The 25,713-nt window shown below is 36.3% G+C and overlaps 1 protein-coding gene across 5 annotated transcripts in view; it reads left to right on the plus strand.

Moving 5' to 3' along the window:
* FAM184B (family with sequence similarity 184 member B) overlaps positions 1-25,713 on the plus strand; it is a 37,376-nt gene that overhangs the window by 7,061 nt on the left and 4,602 nt on the right. For 4 of the 5 annotated variants that reach the window (XM_039698822.1, XM_039698819.1, XM_039698820.1 and 1 more), the window contains exons 2-7: positions 6,676-7,434; positions 14,704-14,814; positions 19,411-19,623; positions 20,876-21,029; positions 22,171-22,283; positions 22,700-22,884. In XM_039698822.1, coding sequence (XP_039554756.1) covers positions 6,676-7,434; positions 14,704-14,814; positions 19,411-19,623; positions 20,876-21,029; positions 22,171-22,283; positions 22,700-22,884 — 1,535 coding nt within the window. The remainder of the gene's footprint in view (positions 1-6,675; positions 7,435-14,703; positions 14,815-19,410; positions 19,624-20,875; positions 21,030-22,170; positions 22,284-22,699; positions 22,885-25,713) is intronic. The other variant, XM_039698823.1, reaches the window with a different exon arrangement.

A 25,713-nucleotide genomic window follows, 5' to 3' on the forward strand; every position in this document is an offset into this window, starting at 1 on the left:
ATTGCTTACAGCAGCAAGAACTTAAATTTTGGTGCCTGTAGTAGCAGAAACTGGTATTATAAATTCATAGATACCTGAGGGTTCTGATGGTTTCTTTTCTTAATTAGCAAAATGTCTAAAATGTGCAAAGAAATATTTTAAATTTTAAAAAAACCTCTCTGAGAATGCAAACTACAGGAGAGTAAGAATTTGATCCAATCTGTATAATGCTTTAGTTTGAATTAGGAAGAAACACGATTCATTTTATCTATGCCTCTCACAGATCTACATAAAAGGCAAAACTTGCAATAAATATTGTGTTTTAAATAAATTACAATATTTGTTTCTACAAAATCATGTATATGTTTGGGAAAAATCTCTTTCACCTCAAGCTGTAATTAAATCAACAGTTCTACAGCTTATGTTTGCAAGACTTCCAAATACTGCTGTATTTAAAGTAAATACTTGGAAACATGGGAATCATGTGAGAGCTTACTTGACATGTCTCTTTGGGTACTGTATTTATTGTAAAATTGGACAATGTTGTTTTATTGTAATCTGCAAATCAGAAGGTATTTTGGAAGCATAAAATTTCAGGTGGATATCTAGAATGTCTAAAAAAACCAGCCAACCAAAACTCTTGAAAGCACTGAACTGCAATTCTACAATTTAGTCTGTAAATAAAGTCTGCAATTTAGACTCTTTAAAGTTCTTTAAAAGTCTGGGATATAATGAAACATTTCTCAAAATACAGTGTTATTTTGGCAGATGAATTCTATCACCACTGAATTTAAATCTGGTTGATGCATTAGCTTATATTTTTGAAGCATAATTGAGATCAAACTTCTGTGAGTATTAGATAGGCTTATACCCTAGAAGAGCTTGATATGTAACAAAAACCAGACCTAAATTATCCATTAATTTCATGCAAATAAGGTCCTTTTCTTTTCTTTCTATTAACACAGAATTGGTGACTTAACTTGTGTACTAAAAATTCACCTGGTCTACAGTGACAAAAATGGACTGAGGACATACATTTGTCAGTTCCTCCACCTCTTGCACATTGTACATCTGACAGAGTGGTTAGCCATAGACAAACAAATTTAGTAATTCTGGAGACATGTTTGGTGTTTATACAACACGGATTAGTCTTGTGACTCTTATTGTAGTCAAGACACTTCCTGGACTCCCAATTAACTTTTGTGGCTCTACAGCATATTTTTTCTATGCTGAAATTATTGGTGTCTTTTATAGCACCTGCTCTGCTTGTGGAGATATTCTTGCAATATAGTTTTACCTTCATAACTCTTAAATTGCCTAACAGTTATTATTGTGGCTTTTTAGAAACTGTAAAATACAAATGAGGGACGGCTGGATGTCTCTTTAGTAAAATTTAGGCCAGAGCTCATTTTATGTTAGATCACACTTGAGAGATTGAGTTCAATACATAAACCACTCAACTACCATGTTCTGTGTTCAGTATTACACTACACCAAGCAGAAAAATAAGAAGGTAAAAGGACCAAATAAATGTACCTGTGCCATTTTCTTGTATTAAATTTAAACTAAAGGCAGTAGGAAACAAAGGGGGTGGCAGAAATAGTCAAAAAATGTGCTAAAATATATTAGAAACCTGTAGACATTTTATGCTTATGCTTTCTTGATACATTTACTATTTCATTGTATTTTTTGGACTGACTATAACATATGGTATATGTAGGAAAAGAGGTGATATATCCAAATTTGAACAATGTAAGATCAACTTGCCCTCTTCTATGGTGAATCTCTAGATAAGGCAAGCCTGAGGCAGATTCAGGAGAGTGAGACTTTGCACCATGAGTTTCTGCCCAAGAGCCATCAGATCATGTAAGCACAGGTGGATTTCATACAGAGCCATTGGCTACCTTTGTGCTGCACCACCTCTTCCAGGGCAGTGCAGCACAAGGTAGCTGGGAGACTCTTCCAGGGCCTCAAGGGCTTTATTATCATGGATGAAAGTATATAGATTCACCATGAAATAAAAGAGAACCATCTGGAGCAAAATCCTTTTTTATTATTGTAGTTAGCATTCATTCTGGTGTGGGATACAAGCCATGCACCTCTTTGGGATGTTTGGAGTGACGTTTAAAGCTTCTCTCATACTACACAGGACTACATATGTGTTTATTGTATGAACAATTGCTGCAAATATTTGGATGCATGAAATTATTCCTGTGCTTTCAGGGTACCACAGAGAATGCAAGGAGAGGGCTGAGACTTAGTACTTTAGGTCCCAGGTCATACCTTAGAGCAGTATCATTTATCACTTACTACCTATGTATGAAATCAGCATAGATGTAAAATGGGATCAGAATTGTAGCTAATCATAGCCTAGGCCTGTACCGTAATTAAAAGACATTATTCTTCAGTCTTAGAACATGAGAGACTGATTAGAGTATTAATTAATGAATTGTGGGAGGTGGGTTTATTTTCTAGAAAGCCTGTGGAGCTGATGACAAAGGAGGCCAAGGGATAGAGGAGCCATTTGTTTAAATAACTGAAGTTATTTTTGATAATTTCTCTGTCCTTTGCTTTTAAAGAGACCATTTAAGGCTGGCATGTTTATCAGTACCACACTCTGCTCTGCTTGGCAAGCAGACAAGATGAGTTCAAAGAAAAGTGTAAAGGAGATGATGCATGGAGTCACCTGGCATCAGTGAGCCTCCAGCAAACTTCTTCCTTGCTAACAGAAGTTTGTCTCCTTCCCTGCTTTGTGTAGAGTGATGCTGGGAGTACCCTGTTTGGCACCTTCATCCAGGGCCTCTTCTCAGTCTTTTGGTGTGGGTTTTTTTTGTTTGTTTGTTTTGGTTGGTTGGGGTTTTTGTTTGTTTGGGGTTTTTTTTGTTTGTTTTGGTTGGTTGGTGGGGTTTTTTTTGTATTTGGGGGTTTTTTTGGGTTTTTTTTGGTTTTTTTTGCTTTTAACTTCTTTTTTCAGGGAGGTTGTGTGTCTACTTGTCCACTAGCTTGGGCCTGAAAGAAGACTATTTATGATCTGCTTTTCTTTGATTATTCTTAATATCACCACTCCACCTTCCATGCCAAATTGTCTTATTCAGCTAGAAAAGCAACCTTCTAGAACTTGCTTTTAACTTCTTTTGTCAGGGAGGTTGTGTGTCTACTAGCTTGGGCCTGAAAGAAGATTATTTATGATCCGCTTTTCTTTGATTATTCTTAATATCATCACTCCACCTTCCATGCCAAATTGTCTTATTCAGCTAGAAAAGCAACCTTCTAGAACTATTTTTTTCATTATGATAGTCAGGTTCCTCTAAGAGTAGTATTTAACACTACTGTAGGAAGAGAGTAGTTTTTTGTTTGAATGCTTTAACAGTCCTCAGTGTTAAGGTGCAGTTGAAAGTTTTCTTTTTCTTTTTTTTTTTTTTCTTTTTTTTCTTTTCTTTTTCTCTCTTTTTTTTGGTTTGGTTTGTTTGTTATTTTATATCACCCTAAGGAAAGTGAGAAAGGAAATTCTATTTAGATTTACAGCATTTGGAGGATAAACTAGGACAAATAAGATTCACATTCACTGCACTGTTAATATTCAAGTATATATGTATAATTTTTTTTTACCAACCTGCCATGCAACACTCAGGTGCTATAAATTCAGTACAGTGTTTCCCAATCCATTTGGTTTTGGAGAGCTGTGAGGAGGCAGAAGCCATTGGTATTATGGTAGCAACTCCAAGAGCAGTGCTGTGCTCTTTTCATTTAAAGCTATTCAGTCTGTACTGTCAAATGATCGGTTTTAGAGCTGCTTTTAAAAAGCTGTTTATCAACACAGCTGTTAAAGGATTTATTCCACATTAGTGTACACTCACAATGTACAGGTCTGAAATAATTTTCCAGTATTTTTCCTTTCAGCACATAAAGCACCGGATTCATCTCATATAAGTCCAGTCTTCAAAATGAGGTATCTGGAATAGGAATATAGGAGCTATATTCAGTAGGGAGTAAAAGGGAAGAGTTTAAATTTCATAAAGTAGAGAGCAGCAGCCGTCTCAAAATTAAATCTTTTAAGAAGGTTAAGATATGGAGGAGGCAGTTTCAGCACTCAAGCTTGAAGATTAAATTTAAGGGCATGCAAATCAAAATGCTTCACTGTGGTTCTAGCCAGTATTGAACAGAAGTGTAGGATTCATAGATGGGACAGGGAGGCCAGGTTCTTCCATTGTTTTAGATAACTCAACTAAGGTGCTGGTGGTAGTCTAACTACCACCTGGTAGTTAGAATGGCTAGTAGCTGGCTCAGTGGAATTCGGGAAACCTGTATAATTAAGTCAGATTTTAGAGGAATCCTGAACACAGCATAGCATGAGACAGGCCATGGTGATTTACCAGATAACTTTATCATTGAGTGAAAGTCTGAGTCACAAAGGTTGGATGTTCATTTCTGTTTTGATTAACTTCTGTGAAATACAGAAATATGACCATCAGCAGCATCTGACCTAGTTAACTGAAGGGTTACCCAACCTAATTACTGGTCATTCAGTGTGGAAAATGTGGGCAAGAATAATCTTGGAGTTTTTATGTCTGTCTCCTGAATAGATAAGAACTGTTCATAGAATGATTTTAGCTAGTGAGATGAAGAAATCTGCTCAGTATATATACAGTATACTCTGTAATAGTATACAGTATACTCTGTATACTATTACAGAGTATACTGTAACTCTTTCAATTTCAAAGGAAAATGGTCAAAAATAACAGAGAGGAATTCATGGCTTGTTACCTAAGGCCCCAAAATATACCTACCTAAATGTAGACTTCTTGTCTGGTATTCTTCTGAATTATGATGCTGTTATTCTATTTTGTCAAATGTTTATCAAGAAATATGTTTGGACTGTGTTTTGCATTTGTGAATTTTAAGGCTTCTGTACCTAATTCATTACTGCCAGGGAGGAAGTTGACTATACACAACATGTATTTGTGTATTTGCTTGCATTTGTAGTTCACTGAAATTCAATGTGTTATTCATGTACAGATAGCACAAAAAGTGGTTGGACATAGATAAGCAAATTCAATAATTCTGAAGACATCTTCAGAATCTGGATTTATATAACACATTGCAGGCTTGTGACACTTACTCTGATCAAGTCACTTACTGATCTGTCAATTGAGACTTGTCCTAATAAAGGCTTGAAGATTATAGGGCCACAACTCTAGCATAATTAAAGAATTAATTGTGTCATTGATTCTCTATTTATTTATCTACTTACTTAAGGCTATGATTTTCTCAAACGTTGTCTCAGAATCTTTTGATTAACTTCTGTGGGCTCAGGCCAGATTGAAAATATGTGTCAAAACTTGTGTACAAATTCCAAACCTAGATTTTAGAGCAGTAATTTATCCCTAAAAAACCATAACCAACCAACCAAGTCAAAAACCTTCCTACATAATGTTCTCCTTGAATTAGATAACTATGTCCAGTAGAAATTGGATTAGTTCCCATATGTCCTAGTGGAGGTCTGAAAAGACAAGCATGTGCCTTTTCAAGGCAGTTATTCTGTTTTGTAATTATATGTAGCTGTAAATTTAAGTTGGGCATTTACTCTTCATTTCAGGCTACTGTGGGCTTCTAATAGAGTTTTCTTTTTGAAGCAGCAGCTGGGTGCTTGTACAACAGCTTCTCTGAGAGATGGTTGGTGTATGTTATGGTAACAGATGAAGCCTGCTTAGGGTAATGTGGTCTTACAGTCATGAGAATTATTATTCTGCATTTTATAAAAGAAAATGAAGTGTTAAAGGATTTAAATCAGTTTTGTTTTTTTTTTAAATTACTTGTTTTCATCAGAGATGTGCTTGAATCTGCTAAAAGCAGTTTTGAGATTTATAGCTGTTACTGAAATTATAAAGTGTTAAAGGATTTAAATCAGGGGTTTTTTTTGAAAAATTACTTGTTTTCATCAGAGATGTGCTTGAATCTGCTAAAAGCAGTTTTGAGATTTATAGCTGTTACTGAAATTATGGGGAAAAGACCCTGAAACACAGTGCCTGAACACTTCTCAGAATCAAGTCAAAAGATGCTTGCAGGTGGGTAATACCTACCCTGAAACGCTGACCAAACTGACTTGTCAGGAATGTGATTCCAGGAGTGCATCTTCCATGGTGTTTTGACTGGAGTCAGGAGTGCAGAATTTAATCTGCTTTTCATACTTTCATTTATATCAAGTGATTTTGGTCCACAGGAACTGCATGTCAGGAGCTCATGTTTCACTGTTCAGATTTGTCACTAGTGGTCCCCAGCACTTTGTTGTGCTAAAGGCAGTGTGGCTTTAGTAGTCCTGCTGCACTGAAGGTCAGATGAGCTGAACTTCAAATAAGGAGTCAGTTAGCTAGGGAAGGGACCCAACTTCGTTCTTTGTATTACAGATCAAACTAGTGACATGAAGTGACAACTTACCTAGAATAAAAAAGAAATTTCTGACCTTTTTTTTTTTTAAATACTGTTTGCCAATTTTTTATAAGGTTTTTCAGTTTATAATTGTCCCTTCTGTTCCTAGTAGGAGAAAAAAACCTGAAACAACAAAAAGAGCCAGCACCACCAAAAAAATATTAATCTATAGAAGTAATTCTCTTTTAGTGTTTAACACCTTGATAAATTCAGTAACTGGATTAATGGCTATTGTTCACAACTTTACTTTTCTATTTTTCTTGTTTGATAGGTGATATATGCCCTGAACACTAAGAATGATGAACATGAGGACAGTATACAGGCTTTGAGAGAGGCTCATGAAGAAGAAATTCAAAATATTCTTGCTGAGACAAGAGAAACGATTCTCCAGTGTAAAAGCAAAGCTGAAGAAGAACAGTTACTGAGAAAGCATATTCAGGCCCTTGAAATTGCAGTAGCACAACACAAGAGATTGAAGGAAGAAGCCTTAGCAGAGTTAATATTGTGTAAAAAGCAAGCAGAAGAGAAGGAGTCAAGAACAGAAGAGAAACGAGCACAGACGGGCCTTTCTACAGACACAGCAGACACCACTTCAGGCTTTGAAAACAAACCTCTACATTTAAATCAGGAGTTTGATGGACTGCTAAATGAATGCAAAGCATTTAGAGGAGAAAATCTAGATAAAAAAGTAAATTTAGATGAAAAATGTAGTGTGGAAAGGCACACTGTAATGAATGAGATAGAAAACCTGAAGAGCGAGAACCAGAAAACATCTGAAGAATATACTCAGAAAACAAGAAAACTGCAAGCCCCATGTGAGACAGACAAAGAGACCTTGAAAATAGCTATGCAGCAATCTGTGAGAGAAGAAAACTGTGAACAAGGAGAAACAGAGCAAAAGAAGAGCTCAGAGACTGAGGAAGGTTTTTTGCTGCAGCAGGTAAAGAAGCTGGAGGCAGACCTAGAGGAGAAAAGCCAGAAGATAAATGAGAGGAAGAAGCATTCCCAGAAGCTGAAGGAGCGGATACAGGTAGAGCTAATCCCTATCTCTGCCTGAGAAAGTGAAAATTATCAATTCTTTAATATTTGGGAGAGGAGGATCTTTTAAAGATCATGTTGATTCAAATGCTTTTTAAGTAGTAAAGCAGTTTTAGAGGCTTAGAATGGAAATAGGAGTGATATAATGCTGGCATTTTTAAAGATAGAGTTAAGATGATTAGTAACTCATTAGGAGAACACTTTGAACACTATAATTTGTATTCCTTGAGGGAGGAGTGAAGTAAAATTTATCTGTTGGCTGAACTGAAGAAAGTTTTACGTTTTCTGTCCAGAAATGTGACAAGAACAACACACAGGCACTACTGCTACCAATGAGTGTTTGTTTACAGAGCACATTCTCCTTTTCCCTTGCGGTTGCCAGTAGCTCAATGCATGGCTATAAAGAGGGTTAGATATGAGACCTGAGCTGGCAGGTTAGGAATCAAGTGTTTTGTATGACTCTTGCAGCAATGGCTTGTACCAGGTGTCATTTAATGAAGTGTCCTTTACACTTGTGAAGTTTTATGTGCTGAGCTGTGCGACTTTGGCCATTGGTTCTCACCTTGCACTCTGCCCGCCCGCCCTCACTGCTGTGTATCTCACACATTTGCAGCACAGCTCAGCAGACCCTTCCTGGTTGCATCATGTGTCAGATGCAGTTTCAGAGGTTGGCATGTCATGGGAAATCTGCCAAACAGCTGCTTTTGGTACCTAAGGTCAGAGTGCAGGAGAGATGCTGATGCACAGTGCTGAAATCAAAGCACCCAGCCATGCTCTGTGCTCATCAGTTCAACTTCTTTCTGATACTTTTGGTCCTTTACATCACGTAAACTCACCTACCTGACATGCCTCCAGCCCTATGATGGCAATCTTGTATATTAGATAAGAAAACACCTTGAAAGTCTAGACTTGGAGTATTACAGAATAACAAAAGTTGTTCCCTAATTGGAAAGAAGATTTTCTTCCTTTGGAGGAAGAGAGCCCCAGAATTCTGCAGGGAGCAGGGTCAGCCCAGTCAGCTGTGTTCTTCTTAACTGTTTTCACCATCTGCCCTCACATCTTGCTTGCCACTATTGTTTTGCTGATGATGCAGAGTTCTGAGCTACTTCTTTGAGGATGTTCTTAGAGGGAGTTCAGCCTTCAATACAGTCCCCACCTCTTTGTTTTACAAGATCAGAGGATGAATTGAATACACCTTTCCCAACATTATTCAGATTTCATTGTCTCAGTGTGTAGATCTGTAGCAGAACAACCTCTATCTTCTTCAGAAAAGTGAAGAGGATACAATGGATGGCAGAGATGCAATTTTTTTTAATTAAGCCAATCTGTAATATTTTTTCAGTACTAAAAGTATCCTGCCTCTGTAGAAGTTGGAAGCATTAGAGGAAAAGAGAGAAAGGAAGATTTTGATTTTTTTTGTGTGTACATTAGATGAGGTTCAGGGAAAATTAAGATTAAACACATGAAAATTTATGTGCATGGTTTACTCTTCTGATTTATTGTATAAGAAATGCGGTAATTTAGGAACAAATAATGTAAACTATTACATTATTTGTGGAAGTGGAAGAGGAATTACATTATTTGTAGAAGTGGAAGTAAGAGGATGGTGTCATTAGCAACTTATTTTCTAAATTCAGTTTCAGCTGGGTAAAACTGAAATATTTTCTGAAGAACATATGCTCAACTCATACATTTCAAATCCTCTAAGTCTGTGGAATGAGGCTGATTTACATACCACTGGAGCATATTGCCTTGAATCTTTGAAGAGATACCTTCAAACTAGGATAAATCTGGAAGTAGGGAAAGAGTTAGACATGATGTTGATTTCTGTTTCTTTACAGTTTGAACAAAAAAAAAATTTCTCCTTTCTAAATTGACTATTTTTTATGCCACCATTTTTTCAGACTTCTTTGGACAATGGCAGACAGGGAAGTGGAAACATCTTTTAAATCAGAAACATCTTTGAGCATTAGTAAATACTAGCAGGAAAAGCATTTTAAGGCTTAAAAGGTGAAAGGACTATTGATTCAACAAGATGAATTTTCCTGTTTTCTCCTTAGTGTATGCCAAGAGGTTTGAGACCTTTAGATGAAAGGCATTACATTAGTACACATTTATTATTACTGCTGTCAAAGGAGAATACAAAGGTTGACAAATAATAAAGTCTGATCTGTTCAGTCTAGTTTGGAAGAATTCTGGCATATATGCCAGAGGTAAAAGTAGCACCCTTACCTTGAAGTTTTGAGCTACAGAGAGTGTTAAATACTGTTAATAAATGAGGTTTTACTTCACATTCGTATAGGAAAAAAAAGGCAATTTTATCTGAATGAGTATTGCAGTATTATGCTAGACATCTGAAACTGCAACTAGAACTTCCAGAAATAGAACATTCTCTATGGTTCATTTTTTTTCCATTAGTTTTGGAAAGACAACTCCCAGCAAAGTCTGGACACAAGAAGTCCCAGCAAAGTTGGACACAATTTTTTTCTGAGTTTAGGCATCTGTATAATGGATTATGTTACAAACTGTTGTATTTCAGCAACTGAAAAAGCCCTAATTAATGTTCATTAACTTTTGGCATAAATTGTCATGAAATTATTAGAAATATAACCTATTTCAAGTATAGGATAATCTCAGACATCTTTTGGATGGTAACTATTGATGGGTATTCACTTTACAATGATGCCAACTATGTGTGAGGGAAGGGCTCCACATCACAAATATTCCGGCAGCAGAGACAGTTTAAAGGTATGGAAGAGCAAAAAAAAAAGCATTTAAACCAGCTCTGTAGGTGATTTATATAATGGAACACCAAGAGAGAAAATGACCATTTATTTCTCATTACAAGAAAATTACATATGTAATAAATATGAAAGTAATGTCATGCATATTTTAGGATTTGGAAGTGTAGCTTAAGTGAACACAGCAAGAAATTCTGGGATCAAAATGTATAGTGAAAAAAGAGGAAGAAGATCTAAGTGTAGTCAAAGAGAGAAATTCACATCAAGAAAAGGAAATCCTGCATAAAGCAGGTAAGATGCTCATTAATGTCATTCTAAAGTATTTCCCATGTTAGTATTCACTGATATTGGAAATTCTGCAAGTTATTTATGCTACTTGAAATGTAAATTTTGGCACTACAGAAGATATGGAAGTTACATTGAATTCCCAAAGCAAAGCTGTTAAAAAAGTAGATGAACTGAAACATCAAATAACGCAGCCGCAGCAAATGACTTGTACCAAAGAGAGTCAGGAAAGAGCAGCTCTGAAGATGTGCAAGAGCTTTAACAGGTGATTTGCTCTCAACTATTCAAAGACATGGCATACCAAAAGTACTGAAATCAACATAGGTTTTTTTTTTACCATTGATGGCTTTATTGTACAGAAGTCAATCCTGTAGGATTCCCAGATCCCTGAGCTCATTCAGTGGAACACTGACTTGTGTTCATAACATGAAGTACCTGAGTTCCTACAAAGAGAGCAAAGGAGTCCTTGGGCTAGACCAGGGCATAGTGTTCAACTGTTTCTGTAACCAAATCCTTAAAGAGAACAATGGCTACGGCAGACTTTCTCTGCTGAGGTCAAGCTGGAACACTGATTTATTTATTTTTAAATATAGAAAATGGTTATTCTGAAAAGCTGTGCAGAAAGGATAGCAGGAATAAACTCAGTAAAATGAGGAATGTGTGTGTGCTGAGAGTACCCTCTGTACAGTATCTCCCCTTAAGCAACTGTTCAGCCCTGAATCTTTTCTACACTTCTTAGTTCTCTTTAACTATTGTTAGGCTGCCATTTAGGAAAATTGAACTTGGCATCACAGTCAGCAAATCATCTACTCTACTTTTTCACAGGACTAAGGATGTCCTTGAGGGAGCCTGCATGGTTGGAAGCGAGCTCAAACTGAAGCTCAAACCAGAACAAAAAATCCCAAATAATTCCTAGACTGCAGAAGAGGCTTACCACCCTGAATCAGTTCACGTCTACATTTTTAACTAAAATAAAGCCAATATTTTTTCAATGGAGTATTGCCACCTAAATAGCAGTTTCACTACAAATTAGACTACTGTGAACCCAGAGTTTTATCCTGGGGATTTTTTTTTTTTTTTGGTGTAATATATCTAGTGTCTTTTATAGACTATGGAAACTGTAGCTGTTTACACAGAAGGTATGAATAAAAGAAAGAACTTTCTTAGTAAAATCAAGCATCAGTACTATAAGGAAAAGATTTGTCTGAAGGAATAGCTGTTAAAAGGAATGGTAGATCATGTAATGAAGGCTACAAAGGAAATCAGGCCAGTCTAAAACTTCATGGAATCAGAAAAAAAAATAGCAGAAGGTAGGAATGTTCTTCTATTTATAGATGCTTTAATTCATCTGGTTTTAATCTTATTGGTCACAGCAACATCATTTGAATTATGCTCACTGTAGGCACTTTGAATTAACATAAAATGCCAGGATGTTCTTGCTACAGAAAAAAAAATTAGAAAAAGAAAAAAGGTCAGACTGATTTATTTCTGTGAAAGGCTCCAAAGACAGAAAGGTGAATTTATCCTTGATGGGATAAATGGCCTTCTTAGCAATACTTATCCTTGCATTCTTTGCATGTGGCAGTTGGAGTGTTTTATATAAGATCCATCCTGAAGAAGAATGTATTGTGGGTCTTATTCCAATTTCTGAGTTAAATTTTCATGGATTGCTGCTGTGAAATAGATAAATTTATTTAATCCAAATTTTGCATTGATTAGGCAGAGGATCTAATTCTGCAAAATGTTGGTAAATTAATTCAGAGTGCATGTGTTACCAATGAAATTACAACTATTCAGAATGCATACCTACATACATACATACATATATCTATATATATATATATATCCCTATTTAACTTTAGTCAGAAAGAAGGTTCATCTTGTAGATCCAAACAGCTTACCTCAGCAATACCTTTTTTTCAGTGTGTTTTAAGTGTTATTTTTGTTGTTGATGTGCATTAGCAGCAATTGGCTTAAGAGATTCTTCAAAGAATTTCACTGTCATCAGAGCTGCTGTCTGTGACTGAATCCTTTGGCTTTAGGAAATTTGCAGTCTCTAATGTTTTTTGTGCAGTAGGAACCTAAACATGAGCTGAATTCTGTTCAAAGGGAGGATAACCTTGAAGCACACGTTTAGTTTTAAGCATGTGCTTTAATGATTAGTGGAGCTCACAAGTCAGTGCATGTCTTTGATTTGCCAAATTTGAGCATAAGCTGAGGGGTTATAAGTTAGGTTCTGACTCCTAATGGACTTCAGTGTTCATCAAAGATCTAGACAGAAAAAGAAGGTTGGTTTTGGACCCTTCTTGGTGCTAAGAATGAACTTCTACCCATTTTCTGCAGTTTGCACTGCTATAACTTTCTGAGTTCAGTGTTTACTTGAGAATAATTAACACTTGCTGACAAGTTGAGAAGTCATAAAAGCAAGCAGCTGCTGTCCCTAAATGTTGAGCTTCATAGTAGCTGCCCAGTCTTGGAGACTAGGAATTGTGTTTAGTGCTGCCAAGAGAATTAATTTCCATGAAACTGCTGGAGTTTATACATTTATACAATCTTATTTCTCAAAATTGAACCTGGGTGAGTAAATTATTTTATCTGCTTATGGAATGGCTCACTTTTGATCAGTACCTGAAGATGCAGTCCTTCAAGGTACATAGTTACCCTAGTGAAGCCTCATGGAAATGACTTTGCCTTTTATATAGTGTATTTTACTTATAATTAGCTTGTACATGTATTCTTAAAATTACACCAGGCTGAAGCTCTTCGTGTGAGTCGGATTGAATTTAAGTATCACACACTTCATACTTTAGAAAAAAGGCATAGTAGCAGACATTTTTTAAGATATCAATAAATATTATAATAAATATTGTTACTTTTAAATATTATTACTTCTAATAATATCTTCTTAGAGATTCATATTAATTTAATAATAAAAATATTGAGTTAGTAAAACAAATAAAATTACAGTTTTTTTCATTATTGTTGCTGTTTATATCCTCTTAATCAACTGAGGCCTGTAACAGCTGTTAAGGAAACGTTATATCTATTTTTCCAAACAGAAAAATTGAAATACAGAGAAGAAAGTCAGTTGACAGAGATGAAGTGGGAATGTTGCACCTGATCTTCACGTTTTAATCAAAAAGACAGTTATATCTGCTCCTTTTTGTACATGCAAAATTAAGCTAATTCCACCCTTGCAATATCTATGTATCTGTTTAATTCCATCCTTTAATTGCTACCTAAGTTTTACACAGGGGTGTGTGAGAAGCAGCTGTACAGGATGGGGGAGGTGTTAAGTAGTTATTTTTTTCAGTTTCCTTCATTTGTAGTGCATGAAGACACTGTAGAATGTTTTTTGAGTGAGCAAATTTGCACAAATAGGAAGAGCAAGCACACTCATGAATTTGTAATGCATGTCACTTCAGGAAGTTTCTACAAGTTGCACATTCAGTCTTTCTACAATAACTAATTGCTAACACTTGCTACAAACAATTGCTACAAGCTCTTGGTCACTGTCTTGCAACTGATGCTCTCATTGATTTTTTTAACTATTTCCAGCAACATGGCAATTTTATAATCCTCATTTTTTAATTATTATTTTCTTTTCTTTTTATTTCCTCACCATTATTTTCTTTATGGATGCTGTCAGATATTGCTTCCTTTGATTCTCTTTCCACTAATTGCCCATTAGTCATCTTGTTATTTATATGGCCAATGTATATTTATGGTTTTTGAGGTCTTGTGGGTGACTCTTGCATACTAAATAATTTTTGAAGATTAACACCACTCTAGACAAAACAGTCAGACTCTTCATGCTGTGCAGTTTTACACCTTAAGGAAGCTTTCAGTGGAAGATTAGGATAATGTGAGCTGTATTGTCTCGCAGTAATATTAGAAAGAAGCAAACCAAACTTAATATTTTAGATTAAATAACATGGGTGACATTAAATGACAGTAGGATGTACTGTTGTGCACACTGCTGTATTATCTGGGGCTTTCAGTAGAAGATTAGGATAATGTGAGCTGTATTATCTCACAGTAATATTAGCAAACTGTTAATATATTTTAAATTAAATAACATGGATGACATTAAATGACAGTAGGATGTACTGTTGTGCACACTGCTGTATTATCTGGGTTAAGGTAGAAGAAATATGTTCTTTTTCATGCTGCATGTTTTGTCCCATCTATTGCATGCTCTTGTCTTCTTTTTTTTTTTTTTTTTTTCATTTTAGGAGCTCCAGACACAGCTAGATGAATTTAAAAGAAAATCCGAGTGTGAACTAAAGCAACTAGAGAAAGAGAAAGAAGTTCTAACTGGGAAACTTCAAAACTCGTCACTTGAGGTAAACTGGGCATAAATATAATGCAGTAATAAAAAGTCTCTTCATTTTTCATCCCATCTGAGAGGTTCTGGATTAGATTTTAATGCTATTTGTTGTGTCTGTCACTCAATAGAATATGCAAGGACTCCAAATAGAAATAACAGAAATAACTGCTTCTAAATATCTATGAAGAGTTTGACAAGCCTATTTATTTTATATATTACTCTTTGGAGATGTGCTAAGGTGAGGAGTTTGCCTATATCAGGGTTGCAGAGTGACTCTGATTGTTTATTTACAGGCAGAGTGAGATTAGAATCTTCCTTACAACTCCTGTTAATTTTCTGATTTGATTTAATGCATAGAGATGTGTCTTCACTGATTCTAACCAGTTTCACTTCCCTCAAGTTCAGTGGGGGTTTGCATGGCAACAACTCTGCAAAAGATGAAGACCTAGATCTTCTTCAGCTGACATTTGTAGCCTCTCAGTGGCCATAATAAATTCTTGCTGAGTGTTTAAAGACAGAGAGAGGACAGATAGGCTCATGAGGAGGCTAAGCAAAACATTGTCCTCCCTTTACTGCCTCCACTTTCCCACATGACATTATTACCCCTTGGTGTGCATGTTCCAGTACTCAGGGCATGGGTTGTTTGTTCTTATTTATGGTAAGCCACGCCTGGTTTTTCTCCCATCTGTGCTACACTAGCTGTACTAGTTATGAGTGCAGCATGGGTTTTTCTTTTTAATTTCTTCTCTAAAACATTCTGTTAACATACATTCTGTTATCAAACAGTGACATTCTGACATTCTGTCTATTTCCCAGTCTTACAAATACAGAATTTAAGTGTAGTTTAATGTTCTGAAATTTCTGGCTATTTTTAAGTTTCGTTACACATTTCTGCATGCCACTTCCCTGTGAGAATTTTGGGTCAATCCAACCTGTGTTGGCCTATTCAGAGTGAAAGGTTTATGACATGAAGGTTTATTCCTCAGGTTTTGCAAATGCAAAAGATAAGGTCATGGGTAATCAAATTACTTTTCTTGAAAGGACAGTAAAATATGAAAGAAACTTGTTTTCTAACTGCTCATCCAGTCGCATCACAAGATCATGGTAAATTGGCAAAGAGTGATGGAAAATTATTGCCACCATAAACATAAATAATATTAAATAGTATGTAGCATGCCATATGTCATGTTCACGGAGCCATGGTAAATATGAAGATACCCTAAGAAACATTTTATTGTATCTTAGAATCTGACTGATCTCAAAAAGGAGGAAATGCTCCATTTAAAGAGAAATTTTGCATTTTTGTTGATTACTCCAGAAGTTACTTTCTGATCTAATTACTTGGCAATATTGCCAGGGTAGTGAAGTCATTTCAACTTGTAATAGTTTCCTGCTGTAGGTACATGAATATTCACAGCCAAGAAAGCACCATTTACTATATAATATTATGTTTCACTTAGGGCATGTTTCCCATCTGGGAACCTTTGCAATGGCTCACCCAGAGCTTCCGCCTCAAAGGTTAGGCAATGTGCTGTTACTAATCCAGTTCTAACCTGGATACAATTTCAGACCTAAAAATAGCTTTCTTGGCTGCCTAAGACCTGTTTTTGGTTTGGCTGACATAGCTGGAGCACTATGCAAAGTAGACAAAAGAATGATAATTTCATCTCTCTGGGGTTGCACTTCAAAGTGGCAGAATTTCTGTATTAATAAGATTTTTGTGGATAAAGAAATCAGACTTGCATCTCTTTGGTCATTTGGAAGGAAAGATGTGAGATCCTGTGTGGGTTGAATGCTAATTCATTAGGGCTCTCCAGTTCCTTGGTTTTGAGCTACAGGATCTCTTCAGCATGTGTTAGAGGATCTTGGTGCCACAACACAAGAAAAATATGAAACTATTAGAAAGTGTCCAAAGGATGGCTACAGGGATGGTGAAGGGACTTGAGGGGAAGCTGTATGAAGAGCAGCTGAGGTCACTTGGTCTGTTCAGCCTGGAGGAGACTGAGGGGAGACCTCATTGCAGCCCAGAACTTCCTTAGGAGGGGAAGAGAAGGGGCAGACACTGATCTCTTCTCACTGGTGACCAGTGACAAGACCCAGAGGAATGGCTTGAAGCTGTCAAGGAAGGTTTAGGTTGGATGTAGGTTTTTCTCCTAGAGGGTGGTTGGGCACTAGAACAGGCTCTCCAGTGAAGTGGTCACAGCCATCAAACTGACAGAATTCAAGGAGTGTTTGGGCAATCCTCTCGGGCATGTGGTGTAACTCCTGGGGATGGGGCTGTGCAGGGCCAGGAGTTGGACTTCTATGATCCCTGTGGGTCCCTTCCAGCTCAGAATATTCTACATTTCTGTTCTATTCTGGAATTAGAAGATACATAAAATGGAAGTGCAAACATCAGCTTGTCATGATACATCTTTGTACAATGCTAGCACAGCAATGCCCAGAGTTTTTATGAATCTTGAAGATTCCACCAAATAGCAGCCAAAGAACACAGTCAGAAATTCTTCTGGTCAGGAATTGCCACAACTTTAGGAATATTGTTTCTGTGAACTTAATTGAAGTAACTCTGAAATAAGCCTAAAAAACCTGTGAAATACAATTTATTTTGCTTTTACTTCTTATGCCATATTACTGTTTATGTTATGTTAGGTAGTGTTTGCATCTCTGAGATCGCTTTATACAATTCTGGTAGATGAAAGTGAATTAGTAATGTAATTAAAGTACAGTTTTTTCAAGAACTTTTGTTTTGCAGCAGGAGGACATTATTAACCACAAAATCCCAGAGTGTTGCTTTGTTAATAATGAAAACATCCAAATAGATTCTGGACTGATGTGAACTTTATACAATTCTTGTAGATAAAAGTGAATTAGTAATGTAATTGAAGTACGGTTTTTTCAAGAACTTTTGTTTTGCAGCAAGAGGACATTATAAAACACAAAATCCCAGAGTGTTGTTGCTTTGTTAATAATGAAAACATCCAAATAGATTCTGGACTGATGTGAGTTGGCAGAGTTTCATTGGCTTAAATGCTGCTTTACCAACTTAAGCAAATTGAGGGTCTGTCTACCTGTTTACAAGTCAGGAAGCAGAAAAAAAACTTGGGCACTGCAAAACATTCCAGAGAAGGATTTTCACTGGTGGATTTGAAAACCTTTTTAATTGCCAGACAGGAGGAAGAAACTGATAGGATGGAATTGTTTGTCTCAACCTCTGTTAGAAGTACAAGGATTCATAAGAATGTTGTTGCATGCCTTAGGACAGGAGGAAGAAACCTGATAGGATGGAATTGTTTGTCTCTTAACCTCTGTTAGAAGTACAAGGATTCATAAGAATGTTGTTGCATGCCTGATATATCTGTATATGTTAATATGTTGTATGCCTGTACATCTCTTAAAAACTGAAAACAATGGTTTTAAAACTACTTTTTGATCTGATTTCTTACTACATTATGTTCCCAGCTTAGCCTGTTTCTAGTTAGTATGATCTTTTGTTCCATATGAGAAGTCCTTTGGGCTAGTACTTGTCTGTGAAGAGTTGGGGAAGTTTATAACAACATGACCACAGGTGGAGTTTATATAGGCCTCTATTGATCTTTCCTGTCTAGCTGACTAATCTGCTTAAGAAGTATTCCAAGTAATGTTTTTCCTGTTTCAAATTTTTCCATTATAAAATATACAGCCTATTTTTCTGACACATTTTTTCAGTCCCTTTATTTTCAAGAAGCTCATTAAAAAATGCATACTTGAGTGTAGTGATGCTAATGCATGTTGTGTCAGCTGATAGGGACTGTACAGCATTATGTCTTTCACATCAAAGTTTAGGTTTATAAGGAACTGCAGTACCTAAAAACTTCAGTGTTTCTTTTCTTTATACATGAAAATATTGGCTTGAGTTCAATAGGTGTGAAAACAAAGTAGGTTTTTTGCCTGTAACCAGAAACCAAAGTGCCTCTGATTAAATCTTATGATTTACCACATATTTCTTTAAAAAGTAATAAAAGAAATCAATCATCTCTTGAAACAAAAGTATGGTTGGCAGGTGGCTCTGGCATCTGCCTATTCTTGGAGTGTATCCAGGCCACAGACAGATCCCATTACGCAGATATATTAAAGACAATTAATGTTTTTCATTACAAATAGTATTTGGCAATCTTCACTAGCTTGATCAGGAAAATTGGAAAATTTGTTTCTTTGAATGACACAATGGAAGAAGCCAAGAAACAACTGGATGAATAGTGAACTTAAACTCAGTCTGAGGCAGATGAAGCTAGGTGCTCTTTCAGATTAAATGCATCAGTTTGTTGGATGGTTTCAGCAGAGCCTTAGGCCTGCCTTCTGGTTTGTGCCATATTATTGTGCAAATTGAACTATGGATTGTACCTATGAGATGGAGATGATTTGAAATTTTTAAAAAGTACTTGATGAGCAACAGACAATATATGTAAAAAGGTTGTCATTCTTTACTGAAAAAAGGGCTCCTTGCACAAAACAAGCATCATGCTATTTTTTCATAAAGCAGCACAAGCTCATAAAGTGTATTCAACTTTACATAATTCATTTTCACTATGAATGGAGCTATTAATCCTGTCCTGCTGACTTACTTTTCTGGAAGGTGGCTCAGCTGAAGCAAATATTAGAACAGCAAGCAAATAATTTCAAGGAGTCACTGAAGAAACATAATCTACAGTCCAACAAAGAAAAAGAGAAGCTTTTGCAGGATCTTCAAAACACCATTAAAGAAAACCAAAATGTTAAACTGCAGTTGGAGGCATCACATCAAAAAGTCTTAAAAATGTTGGAGAAAAGCAAGAATCAGGAACTCAAGGTCAGTTTACTACTTACTAATGTAAAAAAAATACATATATTTATGGGGTAAACCATTTAAGTGAGAGCCAATTATCAAAACTCAGTTATCTCCAATTAGTTTGATGATGGGTTGCTCTTGTTGCACATAATTAATTATTCTGTGTTTTGAAACCTCCTCATCATCAGACTGGGAGGGGTGGGTTGGTTGGTGGTTTGTGGGATTTTTGTTTTGTTTTTTAATAATTTTGACATTTTAACTTAGGCAACATTGTGAATAAATTATATCCTACAGTTAGGCTGTAATGAATACAAGCTCCTTTATCTGTGCACCTGCTTCAGAAATACAAGGGAATTTGGGAGAGTTTTAATAACAGGACTCAGTTTTATTATGTTTCATCCATTATTAATTTATACATAAAAACTTAAGAAGTATAATAGACACATATAGTGATGTGTATTACCTTATGTACCTTCAAGAAATCATTTCAGTAACAGGATAGCCAAAGCTTTTAAAGGTTCAAGTGATTGATTTCAGTGCCAAAATGTTAATGCAATATACTAAAGTTCCAAAGACTGTTGCTGTCCAAGAATAAATCAACTTGAAAAATGTACACATGATTATGACATGGAATCCAGATGTCCCTGTTGGTTCCCACAGTTTAGTACATTAACATATGAAACACAGGTAATAAATACACCCTAAGTAGAATTTAATATCTTGTTAATATATTCCAAATAAAATTCAAGTTTTGACAAAACCAAGCTGAAGGCAGTGAGTTGGTAAGAATGAAACTGAGGATAGGAGTTTGCTTTCAGAGCCACTACAGAGCAGCTGCTCCATCATTTGCAGTGTACCAGCAGTACTTCTAATGACAGTGGAAGCCTGACCCAAGAGTGATTCAAGGAAGGATAGATGCCTTTGTCTGACACACTATAATAAGTAATGGCAAACCAGTCAAATCTGGAGGCCTTTGTGTGATGAAAAATAAAACTTTCTTTCTAAAGTCAAATAGTGCAAAGATATCAGTGTTATTATTTCACCATGCTCAACAAATCTGAGGTGATACACTGATAATTTATCTTGTACCTATTAAGTGTTAATTTTCGACTTCAGCTCATTTTTATGCTTGCATTGATAAAATGTCATGTAAACTGGTGATGAAAATTAAAGTTCTACAATGAAAGGCCAGTTTCATCATAGCATTACAAGCAAAACAACAATCTGATAAACAGGCTCCAACTACTTTTTTTGGGGGGACTTTTGCTTACAGGAGGCAGAAGAGCGTTTGAAAAAGGAATTTAATGAGACTTTGAAGATCCAGCATCAGTCTCATAGGCTGGAAATACAAACCTTGGAAGAGAAAGCAAAGAAAGAATTACATGATGAACTTGAGCAGATACAAAAGCAGCAAACCCTGTTGCTAGGTATAGTGCCTCATGTCATGCACAGTTCCTACTGCTTGATTATATATGTGCTGAGAACCACTGACTTTCATCCCATTCATTTTCTTTCCCATTTTCTGGGTGCTCAAATCTTTATTAATTTCTTATTTCATACCCTGCAATTTCGACAATATAATCTTAATATTCTTTGTTAACCAAGCTTTCAATTGTCAGCAGCAAAATGTTGCTGAGAGAGTTGTATGGTGTACAGCATTCAAGTATGCATTATCAGGCATATTAGATCAGAAAATTATAATTAGTTTATGTGATTTTACTCTTCTTTTTCTATGTTGAGGTGAATTTTTATATGTGCTTCAAGTCTGCTCTACTGAGTTCAGTGGAGATCAGTTGCTCCCTTTGTACTGTTTAGTCAGTTTCAAAAGTGCCCAAAACTGTTTAGAACTAAACAGAACACTGCACTAGCAAGATATGTAATATCTCCAGGTTTAATCTCAGGTTATTAAAGCTCATCTATAATTTTTTTTAAATTAAATAAAGAATAATTTGAAAGTATTTTGCATACAAACTGAATTTTATTCTTGGAATTTTTCCATCAGTAATTAAAATTTGCTAGAAAGATTTCTTGCTTTCTAATGTTTATACTTTGAATAGATAGATTCTCTTCTTCAAGAAAAATTGTAGGGAGACAACAGAGATAAAAATTTTTTCTTCATGTACTTGAAAAATTTGTACCTAATATACCCAAAAGCTGCAGTATATGACAGATGAGCTTGCATAAGCATTGTACTTCTCTAACACAACCAGAGCTTTCCTCAGTCTGCGTTATGGCCGTCTGTAGAACACCAGCTGAATTAACAGGGAAGCTGAGGGGTTCTAATCTTCAAGGTTAGAAGACACAATGGTGGTGATGTAGTCTGGAGTACACCTGCCACAGAATTACCTCTCTGACTCTGATGTGGACTCATTGCTTTTGTAGCTCCATATCACCTTACTATTTCTCAGCTGAGTTACCTCCCTAGTAATAGGAGGCCACTATGCTTAATAGGGAAGGAGTTGAGGAACAAAGCAAAATGTAGGGAGTTAATGTTTTCATCTACATTCCCTGTATCTGCCTTCCCCATCCAGCTGGCCTCTGCCTAAATGACTGTCTGATTGTTACTAGGATCTCTAAGGATGGAACTGTCCGAGCAACAGGCATCATGCACAAACCTAAAGAAGCAAATAGAAGAACTACAAATGGAGCTGAGGAGTGTGAGAACACTGAAGAAGCAACAGGCAAGGGACCAGTTTGTACTTGCCATGCTGTGTTTAGCAAAAGCAATAGTATCAAATTTCTCTCTCCAGTGATAATAAAAGTATACACTCTCTTCCAGAAATGGAATGGGTTTTCTGCCTTTACATCTCACTTGAAATGTTTATAATTTTTTACCCTGTAGGCAGGCTTTTTCTTTCAAATTAAAAATCAGAATCTACAAAAGAAGTAAATGAATGAATGTTACAATAAAATAAATTCTGTGGAGACTATAGAATATATTCAGGGACTTTTGATCCCTGATTTTGTCTTTCACATATGTAGCATGGCACATATAATTGAAAAATCAAATCACAAAAATGTAATGCACGCAATTCCAGGAAGATGTTAATATTAAAAATAAGAGTCTGTGAATAATTAAATGTGTCCTTTTTCTTAGGAAGGAAGTAGCCAAAGCCAGATCAGATCTCTTCACGATGAACTGGAAAAATGTCAGAGTGAAATTTCTGAACTCAAGAGAGAGAATTTACTTTTGAAGGACACAATGGAGCTGCTCAGTGCTGAGTTGGAGTCACAGAAGCAAGAAGCTGCACAGCTTCAGGATAGAGATAAACAACATAGAAGGTTTGCCTTGAATTCACACTTGACAATGCTATCTAAAGATTCAATAATAATGCCAGAGTGAGTGGTGTTGTTCTAAGTGTGATGCATGTCAGAATCTTTCCTTTCTAGAGTACTAATTTCAGAAGCTAGAAATTTTGCAAAATCGGTAGTTCATTTCACATTTTCCTCCAGCCATAATAGATGCATTTGAACTAATTGTTCATTATATGTTACAGAAAAGTATGTCTAGTGTATCCCCACAGGAGTGACCTAAGAAAATGTGCATAATGTCAGCCTTTCAAAGGCACTGGAAGACATAAATCCCAAACTCACTGAAGAGCTATTAAAAAAAACGTAGAAGTCTCTGAGAATAAATACCAGGTTTTTTACATACTCTGTAACTGAAACCAATGGACTGTCAGTTCCAAAGGGGACACTTGAGAATGCCATATATTCCCTGTAAGAGTTTTCTTTGGCTGTGGCAGCCAGATCTGCCCTGGGGAAATAAGGGCAGTGCCAGTGGATACTGACAGTGCCTCTGGGCTGATGGGGAGCCTGGTACTGTGAGAGGCTGTCAGGGCACAGGAAAGGCAAGGGGACTTGAGTCTTGGCCATCTTGTAGAAGGTAAACCATGTCTTAGTGTAGCCACAGGCTCAGCACACGTGGTGCAAATGGGTCTTCCCTTTTCTGTTCAAAAAAAGTGCAGAATCCCAGGATCAATTAGTCTGGAAAAGACCTCTGAGATCATTGAGTCCAACCTTTGACCAAACACCACCATGTCAACTAGGTGCCCATGGTCCATGGCACTTGGTGCCATGTCCAGTCTTTCCTTAAACACATCTGGGCAGCCCCTTCCAATGTCTAATCATGCTTCCTTTGAAGAAATTCTTTCTACTATCCAACCTAAACCTCCCCTGGCATGACCTTAAAGGAGACAAGACTGGGTTCACTGCTTACTGCATTTGTATGGCGGTTGAATCCTTTGAAATTTCTGGATGAACGTACTAAACACATTCTCTTTGTAGAGAGACTGAGGCATCTGGTGTGTGGGTACCTTTCAATTGATTTTTGCAATGGTATAGAATGTATGCCCCTAACTCCACAAGCTGTATATATAAAAGGATTTCTGAAGAGTGTGCTCTTAAAGGAATCTTTAAAATGATGGCCCATATAGTCCAGAGAAAAGCACTCAATGGATAGAATGTCTCTCAGCAGACTGTCAGAGTGGCCAGAGTAACTTCATTCCTGTCTACCAGTCAGTAGATATTTAAAGAATGAGTAACTTTTTTTTGGTTTTTTTTGCCATTGCACTCTTTGGAGAGTTACTTCAAAGTGAATTTCATTTCAAGCTTTTGAAGCAAGATCAACAGAGAGAATTGCAAACCAGAGAGTTTCATTAATGCCCTCAAGCTATCTTGAAGGAATTTAGAGCTTCTGTTCATGAAGAGAAGAATTATTCACGTGTCAGTGCTGAGGTCTAAAAGGCCTCAAATGCTAAGGCTGCTGGGCTGGAGGATTTTCTTTACAGGGAATGAACGGTGTAGCTCTACTACAGTAAGCATTTGGGAAGGAAGCATTAATGGAAATTATGTAAGGAGAAACCCTTCCAATAAATGGAGGTAGGACCAAAGCACTGAAGTGGACTTAGGTGCCTGACTCAGGCTGCTCTGAAATTAACCCAGGGAAGACTTGAAAAACTAACTTGCAGCTCTTGTTTTGTTTTTGCCAGACTAATAATTTGTGTAGGGGAATAGCTAAATTGGTGCATATAAGCACTTGCTATTTTTACTTTTAACAATAGTGCCCCAGTCTTATGCCAGTTTCTTTTCTGATTTGAAAGCTGATAGTGGCTCGTTACTTGCATGTGACAAATTTTTATAACAAATTACTTAAAATTACTAGTCCTACTCTTGCCAAGTAAGTGAAACCCATAATCTGCTTGAAGTAACAATTCCTCTTTCAATTCTCTTGAATTGTGTGAATTCCACCTCCAGTACAGAACGCTTTTACAAGGATGAGGATAAGAGCAGACAAAGGTGGTTTTACGGGAAGAGAGAACAAGTCCACAAATGGCTCTTCTGAAGGAACATATTCTACTCCTGAATATTCATTTCAAGGGATCCTTCTCCATTTTTTACCCTTATTCTTCTGCTGCTTATTTTATGCTAAGTGCCAAATTAGTCACTTCCATGGCTGTGATCTAATTTTAAGGGGAGAAAACTTTCATGGACCTTTTGGTCTTTCCTGAAGCCTTTCAAAAACAAGTGAAACAGGATTGGGAATACATTAAAAAGAAGATAGGGGAAAATGAAAGATAAGCCTATTGTCTTTTGTGAAATTGCAGTTGTTAATATGCTGAGTTGAGTATGTCTATTTTAATTAGTAAACCATAGAACATGGGCTCTCTATTGAGTTAAAGTTTCTCCAAGTAATAGCAAACAAAAATCAAACTATGATTCTTCAATAGATGCCTATTGCTTTTGGGATTGATATTAGAATGCAGTGTTATGGTTAGACTTAAGAAAATATTAAGCTTTTTTTAGTTTTCAGCTTATGGTCTTAATCATATAGCAGTATCTTCCAAAATATATTGTGTGAAAAAGATTAATGTTATAGTTAAAAGCATTTCTACAACACTGATAGGCAGTATGTCTTGAAATGTATCATGAAAACCTCATGTTAAAATGCCAGATATTTCAACATGATTTTGCTTAATACAAGTAAGTTCCTATGGTACTTTGTTGTCATATTTTATCGTTAAGATTGATGTACAAACTAACCCTAGACAGAATAACAATAGCACCATTATATGGAATAGACCTTGAATTTCCTGAAGGGTGAAGGTCAAG

The sequence above is a fragment of the Passer montanus genome, unplaced genomic scaffold (genome assembly GCF_014805655.1).
Source record: "Passer montanus isolate IOZ18808 unplaced genomic scaffold, ASM1480565v1 scaffold13, whole genome shotgun sequence".
Lineage (NCBI taxonomy): Eukaryota > Metazoa > Chordata > Aves > Passeriformes > Passeridae > Passer > Passer montanus.